This window comes from Macrobrachium nipponense, chromosome 9 (assembly GCF_015104395.2).
Source record: "Macrobrachium nipponense isolate FS-2020 chromosome 9, ASM1510439v2, whole genome shotgun sequence".
Taxonomy (NCBI): Eukaryota; Metazoa; Arthropoda; class Malacostraca; order Decapoda; family Palaemonidae; genus Macrobrachium; species Macrobrachium nipponense.
The window spans coordinates 26,378,477-26,385,801 of NC_061110.1; the positions used below are offsets into that span (position 1 = coordinate 26,378,477).

Genomic DNA, 7,325 nt, shown 5'->3' on the forward strand with positions numbered 1-7,325 from the left:
TGGGAGAATATAATTTATTTCCATATGTTTGGATTAGCCAGTTGGGCTTTTACCAGTCTGGTTAGTGAAACTTTTTACCTCGCTTTGATAGACTTATGGCTGCAAAACAATTTCAACCCTCACACTGAGTGAATGAAGTAGGTTTTATTTGTATGGTATTCAATTGTTCTGTGGAATTTCCAATGTTCTGGCATTTGTAGAGGCTATATGGAATCTTTCAAGGTTTCTGTCCGTGGCATTTTCAATAAACCATGGTCCTCCTATCATTTTGTTTTATCGTACCAATCACAAGGTTCGCCATTTAAAAATTTATTATAAGGGTAATGGTAATATCCTGAAGAGTCTCGGAGAGTGGGCGGGGTGGGGGGGGGGGGGGCGGGGGGTCAGAGGATGAAAAAGGTTAAGAACCGCTGTTCTAATTCATAGCATAGACATTTCCCCTTAAATTCACAAAGTAATACCTGGAAAGATCACGATCCCTAGAACTGTAAACCGATAAATTGGTCATTGACGGGAACCTGTTTAGATCAAGTCATTGCACCGTTGAGGCTGCCAGCTGGAGTAAATTCAGGTGGTGATCTTGACCCTCAGGACCGGCGGGGGCGCCTGGTCCGCAAGGTCCGAAAGGGGAACAGGGCCCAGAGTGGAATCCTCCGGCGTCGTGGGGCCCGCTGGGGACGACGACACCAGCGCCAGCGGACGACCCTCTCACCGAGGACGACTACCCACTCGATTCCTGGACGGTCGTCCACTCCAGAGGAAAACGAGAGTTTTGCCGCTGTCGCCGAGGCCCAGTTGTGAGTCTTGCATTCTCAGTCTTCACTAATCTATCGCAATTTTGCAATGTAGAGTTCATCATGAAGCATAATGTTTTATGTATTAATATTAATATTATTATTAAAAAATTGAACCGTACTTATGTGGGACAACCAACAGAGGCCATTGAAATGAATTCCAGCTTCCAAAGAACATGGTGTTCATTTGAAAGAAAAAAAAACGTATGTAATAGGAAATGCAGAGAGAAGAGATCAGTTATCAGAAAAGCAAAAATTAACAAATTAATAAATAGATAAAATTGGAAGTTAATCATAAAATACAAGAATTACTTTACGGTAGCAATGCATTGCATCTCTGTTTGAACGTTCGAAGTTCCATTGGCACGACATACTCAGGGTAACTGTTCCACAGTCCAATGTTGTGAGCATAAAGGACCTCTGGAACAAGGAGGTTTACCAGCGTTGTACACTTACTGCATATTGGTGATGTTTTTCAGCAAATCTAGTCACTCTTAGCAGTAAAAGAGGATCAGGGATCGGAGGCTCTGTTTAAATATAGCCTATGAAAAGTTGACAAACAAGAGATCATCAGTCATAACTGCCAATGTTGGGAAACAAACTACCACCACGAGCCACCCTGTCTAAAAGAAATAAACCTCTGTCAAAGGCAGACAGAATCCACACCGGAGAAAAGTATAGTGAAGGAAGGACAAATGACCTAAAATAGATTGCTTTGATTTGATCACTGTTCTTAATATGAGGCCTTCTGTACAATACCTAACTTCTGTGTGGCATTTGCTGACACTCATAAAATGTTTCTCAAAAGTAAGCTGTGAATCGAAAGTTACTCCATGCATAACTGAAGCTTCAGACTCAGGCAGCAAAGTTCATCCAGCTGAAGGGAAGGAAAGCGTAGAAAATCAATACGAGATCTACTTATAAATAGTGGTTTTCTTTACCGGAGTCTAAGCTTCATACCCAACTGACTACAACATTCACTAATCCACTCCATGTCACAAATGAGACTTAGGGCTGCTTCATTTCTCATAAGTGAAGATCAGGGAGTGGGTGGATATGTGTGAGCATTATTTCAAGATTTCCATACAGATGAGAAGCAGCAAGTTGCTGTTGATGGGATTTTTAGTGAACCAAGACCTATTGTATCTGGAGTTCCGTAGAGTGCTGTTTCTACGTCCACTCTTATTTGTATTGTATACAAGTGCCCACAAGAGTGGCATCATCGGCATACTGAACAATCTTGTTTTCCAGGCCAACAACCGTATCACTTGTATACAACAAAAATAACAGTGAACCAAGAATAACACCCTGCAGAACTCCAGATACAATAGGTATTGGTTCACCAAAGATCCCATCAACAGCAACTTGCTGCTTCTTATCTGTAAGGAATACTAAATCGTAAGCAGCACTAACACCTATCTGAATTATTCTACAATCAAAAACCTTATCAAGGCTCTCTTGCAAATCGCATGGCAAATAAAAAAGAGCGTTGCAGGTTCCTAATTGCTTCCTATATGCATATTGACTATCAGCCAACAGTCCTTTGGACTCTACGTACTTATAAACTGGCTTAGAAATACATTTTTCTTTAACTTTGAAGAGCACAAGGAGAATAAAAATTGGCCTTTAGTTACTGGCCCCTGCCGATATGCCACTCTTTGTAGAATGTGGAAAAGCAAGAAAGAGGTAGTCGTCTCTGTTTGTTGTACAGAGCCCAAAGGTTCAGAACAGGCCTCTTATTTCCTGTTACATTATACCACTGTTAAAGGTCTCATGCTGGTTGAAGAGAGAGCAGAAGAGAGATTCCTAGAAATATCATCAAGTATCATCATACAAACATATAATTTGTTGAGTACATATTCTTGATACTTTGATGAAAAAATAAGAACGATTCCTTTTTTTCACCCACAGGGACCACCAGGAGCCCCAGGGAAGGCTGGGCCAAGGGGATTCAGAGGACCGACTGGTCCAGAAGGTGAAAAAGGAGAGCCAGGATCCTTTGATTTCCTTCTTCTAATGATGGCAGACGTTAAGCATGACATCCAGAAACTCCAAGAGAAAGTTTTCGGTAGAGACAAATTGTAAGTTTACTGAATTATGTAACCATTTGTAGAACGACCAAAATTTGCTAAATACAGAGTAATAGATACTTTACAATTAAGTTTTACTGTAATTCCTTTTTTTTCTTGCACTCCTTGCATAATGTAAAGTGGGAGAATAAACGAGAATCATGAAGTGAAATGTTACAAAAAAATTTTTTTTTATATTTCTTTCAAGATACGTAAAGTTGCATCTCTTTTTATTTTACCTTGATGATCTGAAAATATTTTTTTTAGTCTACTAAGACTAATGCAGCAGACTTCTCTCAGATGGCATGACCAGATGAGTATAAATGATTAGCTTGAGTAAGTTTTTCTTCCATCAGTTAAAAGCAAGCACTATACTCTATTTTTTTCCATCTGTCCACCCGCCAGTGGTGTTTGGGTATGGTAACGCTACGTCCCGGGCTTTAGATAGTTAAGCTATGTGTAAGTTTTAGGTAAATAAAAGGATATCTGGGTGTACATTTGCAACTGAAAAGTGTTTTAATAATTTACTGTATGCGAATTACATTGTTAATATTCGAAATAGGATATTGTTATTATTGTTGAATGTAAACTGAATGTAACTATCTAAAGCCCGGGACGCAGTGTTACCATACGCAAACACCACAGGCAGATGGACAGATGGACAGAGTATAGTAAGCATCATAATAAGCAATGAATGCATCACGAAGAACTTGTGATTATAAAATGTGTTTTATATAATACAATATTGTTTTCACTTAACTTTGCAGACCAGACCCGTACGATTTAGCAGGAGCTGTAGAAGCAGAAGCCGACCCAACAAAAGGCCACTACAAGACACGCCTACAAGAGATCCTTACGGAGGAAGTCGACAACAAGATCTATGGAGCAGGCAGACTATTCCATCCTAGTCAGAGCAGAGAACTGGACCTCTCTGATGCTAGTGTAGATCGACATCCTTCATCCCAGAGTCTGGCAGCCTCTCCATTTTCTCAGCCAACTCCTTCGCAAGGTGCAGCACCTCCTGAAATTCCACATTCACCATCGTCCAGTGCAAAGCTTTCCAGAAATAGTGAACATGAGACAACTTCAACATCTTATGAGGATTATGGTTATGATACAACTGATGGGTATTACGACCACATGCCCAATGTTACCGATACCTTATTCACAGACATTCCTGATTATGAATACGGCTCAGTACCAGACGTAACTTATATTGCTGAATATGCGGCCGTCGATACCTCTCCTACAACATCCTCTACTGATCAGTCATCTTCCCCCCTTTCAGGACGCGAAGAAAGTGCGAGTCACAGAACAAAAGCTTCTTCAGAAGATTCAAGTAGGACTTGGAGGGCAGACTATGGATTTTACAATAGGGGAAGAACTTACGAAACTCACTACCACCCTGAGAGAGATAATAATGGTCCCAGCATGGAAAGAAATGACCAGTCTAGACCCTCCTCAGAAGCAGCAGTTGAAGCTAACCCAAGGAACCCGGTCAAACAGACTTTAACCGAAGAGGACCGGAATCGAATCAGGGAGAATGAAAAGTTGGTATCTATCCTTGATGACATCATGAGAGAAATCGAGGCAACTGTCGAATTCCAGCAAGAACGCAACGCGAGATCATCCAAAAATCATACTTCTCCTGATCGACCGAAAATCGAAGGCGACAGCCTTGAGAGTAGTGGTGATTATTCTTCCAGTACCCAGACTGCTGGTGCAAAACACGCCAAAGAAAGTCATCAAAGAGATGGCCACCGTGACTCAACCCGAAATCCTGATGATAATAATTCTAGATCTTCTGAAATTAGCTCAGCTTCAACACCATTACAGACAAGATCAAAGCCTCGAGTTGGTGAGGAAGAAGAAGGTAGTACTGAGGAGGCAGATGAAGGTGATGATTATGTGGAAGATGAGTATGAAGACCAAGAAGATGTGGGAGGAGGGATTTTAAATCTGAACTGGAAGGGTTGGTGGGACTGAAGAGCCTCCGGTGATTTGTCATATTTATATACTGTGTTTACAAACTATACTTTCCGGGCCTTTTTTTCTTTCTTTTTTTTTACTTTTATACTTGTATTTAATTATTAAATATTCCGACAAATCTACGATTCCTTGGTTAGTAGTGTCTCTTCACGGTCGCTATTTAGAAATTATAATTTAAGCTAGTCTTCACTAATAACTTCAATAAGAGCAGCCCAGTTCGCTTGACGGTACAGGCAGACGGTAGAGCCTTTTTGAGGAGCAACTCCTGCACTGGAGGGGACATTCGGTGCAAAATGAATGTGGCCTGGATGATGAGCATCAACATTTTTTCTGACAATGAGTGATAAGCTCGATATTTATAAATGAACTTAGGTTTAACGCAGTGGATTGTGTGTTGGAAATATGTATCTCACACAATAACCAATATATGCAGTAGGTACAAGTACGAGTGTAAGCTATACATATGTGTATTATTATAATTATACGTACATGTGGGTAAATCACGAAAATAACATGCCATTTCAATATCTTAGAATTTTAGTGTCTATTTTCCTAGTTTTTTTTTTTTTATTCAAATGAACAACAGCAGATAAATTTAAATGTCAGTTTTAAACGTCCTCATACTAATAACCCTCTGTAAGATAGTTTGTTGAAGCCTTTCCGAATTTGGCACTAATGCTCAAGCACATTTCCCGCCATGAGAGGACATTGCATTATAAAAAGGGGAGAATGTTGAGTTGCTTAATTAATATCTTAGTAGTAAGAATGCAGTTTTATATTAGCCTGTTTTCATATCTTGTAACCCGTTGTGTTGATTTTGGTACATTTAAGGAAATACAAAGCTTCGCTACAGTTCAAATGTCATTATAAGAACTAGGTCCATAAGAACAGGAATTTGAAACACTTTCAACAGAGTAATTATGTCACTGCCACAATTAATAAAAGTTTTTTTTATATATATATACTGTTTTCTTTTATTTCATTACGATTGATAATGTAACAAATTTAATTCACATAATAAGTAAAGGCAGCTTTAAGAAATTATACAGAAATATACACAAAAAGGAATACGCTATGGTCACATATGCTGACATATAACGTTAAATTTTGACTGATACCAACATTACAGGTGCGATGGTCTCTGGGTCTCCTTAATAAAGAGCTCTTCAATAAATTTCAGGTATGAGATGACAAAGTTATTATAATTTCTCTTGAGGTGTTCCTAACTACCTGATAATAGACTAACTAATCTGCAACTTGCAATTTGGTGGGTGAAATTCAGTATCTTAACTTTAGTTCGTTCCCTTCGTTTCCACAAACGCGAGTGAAAAAAAATCAGTTGGTTGATGTACGCTCTACAACTAAGCAACCAAATAAACATATGAAGCTACACTTTCTCTGAGGCAAAGGTATCGGAGGTGAGAACGAGGAAAATGATTTGTAAATTTGGGGATGATGTTTAGGATGACTTTTTAGGACAGTACAATCAAGACTGGGCGTGTACATACGCCTGTGTGCGTGTGCGTATGCCATAACTGCGTTGTCTTGGAAGCTTGCATATAATAATACTGATGTTTAAGTTGTAAGTTGTGAAATGTAATTCACAATGAATTAGAAAAGGTCTCTGAACCACTGCAATAATCAGTATTAATGTTGGATAACTTCTTGTTAAACGATCAACAACCCATGGTAGCCATTATAACATGTGGTAACTTCTTATTGTAATTGCCTTTCAATTTTTGGCCTATAGACATGAGTTATTATTGCCAAATGTCCGTGTAGTTTTTCATGTTTGGACTTCTTTTACCGGGTTACTATTCATTATGTTGAGCAGTCTGTTTCTAACTAACTGTCCGAATGTGTATTGATAACCGCAGCTGCCTTATTTTTTTCTTATAATTGTTCTTTATTATGAAACACGTGGTTAACCAATGGACGGAATAGCGTAGCACCTGGTCCATTTCACTATGCTGATAGAGGCATAGGGCCCAACCGTCACAAATGCCGGTAGAGAGAGAAAGAGAGCGAGAGAAAAAAAGTAGGTTTGAATGATAATCTAAGGGCAACGAACTCCGGAAATAGATAAATAGCTGACCATGGACACACATTACATTTTATACAACAGGATTACATGGGCCAACTGATGTTCCCGTTACTCAGGTGCCCTGCTCAGATGACGTACCTTTCAACTGTAAGTAGGATATTCAAGATAGAAGGATATCATGCACGCATTTCCTTATTGATCTGATATCTGAAATCCTTCCAAAAATTACACAATTGATTACTTCAAACTTTTCATGTTGACGAAGGTGTCATTAATGCGCTGCGTGTTGTCTCAAACCTATTAGTTCAACGCTTCGGAAAAATAGATAAGTAAATATATTATTTTGCTTTAGCAATGGGATCAATTTCAAATATACTTTTTGACAACTTTCCATAAGGAATATTACAAAAAATCACTTCGGGGTAACCT

At 39.0% G+C, this 7,325-nt stretch overlaps 1 protein-coding gene across 2 annotated transcripts in view; it reads left to right on the forward strand.

The window, feature by feature from the left end:
• LOC135218425 (uncharacterized) overlaps window positions 1–5,814 on the forward strand; it is a 60,848-nt gene extending 55,034 nt beyond the window's left edge. For both annotated transcript variants that reach the window (XM_064254732.1, XM_064254733.1), the window contains exons 8-10: window positions 592–797; window positions 2,706–2,875; window positions 3,631–5,814. In XM_064254732.1, coding sequence (XP_064110802.1) covers window positions 592–797; window positions 2,706–2,875; window positions 3,631–4,849 — 1,595 coding nt within the window. In that variant the 3' untranslated portion in view covers window positions 4,850–5,814. The remainder of the gene's footprint in view (window positions 1–591; window positions 798–2,705; window positions 2,876–3,630) is intronic.
• Window positions 5,815–7,325: the final 1,511 nt, after the last annotated feature.